The sequence below is a fragment of the Fulmarus glacialis genome, unplaced genomic scaffold (assembly GCF_000690835.1).
Source record: "Fulmarus glacialis isolate BGI_N327 unplaced genomic scaffold, ASM69083v1 scaffold36898, whole genome shotgun sequence".
In the NCBI taxonomy this organism is placed as follows: Eukaryota; Metazoa; Chordata; class Aves; order Procellariiformes; family Procellariidae; genus Fulmarus; species Fulmarus glacialis.
In genome coordinates this window covers 1-258 of record NW_009229509.1, presented here as the reverse complement: position 1 = coordinate 258, position 258 = coordinate 1, and the positions used below count along the sequence as shown (strand labels likewise).

The window sequence follows — 258 nt, the reverse complement described above, 5'->3', positions numbered from 1 at the left end:
GGTCGGAGCCTCCCTGCCCTGCGCTGCCTCCTCCGTAGCTCGCTGCAGCGTCACAGGGCGAGGGGCTCTGCTGCTGCTGCTGCTGCTGCTGCTGCTGCCGGAAGAAATCTGGCTGGTGCAGAGCCCCGTGGGCGGCTACCGGGCTCTTGCTGAGGGCTCTGCACTCCTGGCAGGGCAGGAGGGCGACCAGCAGGATTCCCGTGGAGACCAGCAGCGGGATCTTCATGGTCGGGGCCCAAACCTGCGGGGGCAGACGGG

The 258-nt window shown here is 69.4% G+C and overlaps 1 protein-coding gene across 1 annotated transcript in view; it reads right to left on the bottom strand.

Annotated features, from left to right (window-relative positions):
* Positions 1-226, bottom strand: part of CRH (corticotropin releasing hormone) — a 653-nt gene extending 427 nt beyond the window's left edge. Inside the window, exon 1 of the mRNA XM_009583881.1 lies at positions 65-226. Within this exon, the coding sequence (XP_009582176.1) occupies positions 65-226 (162 nt within the window). The remainder of the gene's footprint in view (positions 1-64) is intronic.
* Positions 227-258: the final 32 nt, after the last annotated feature.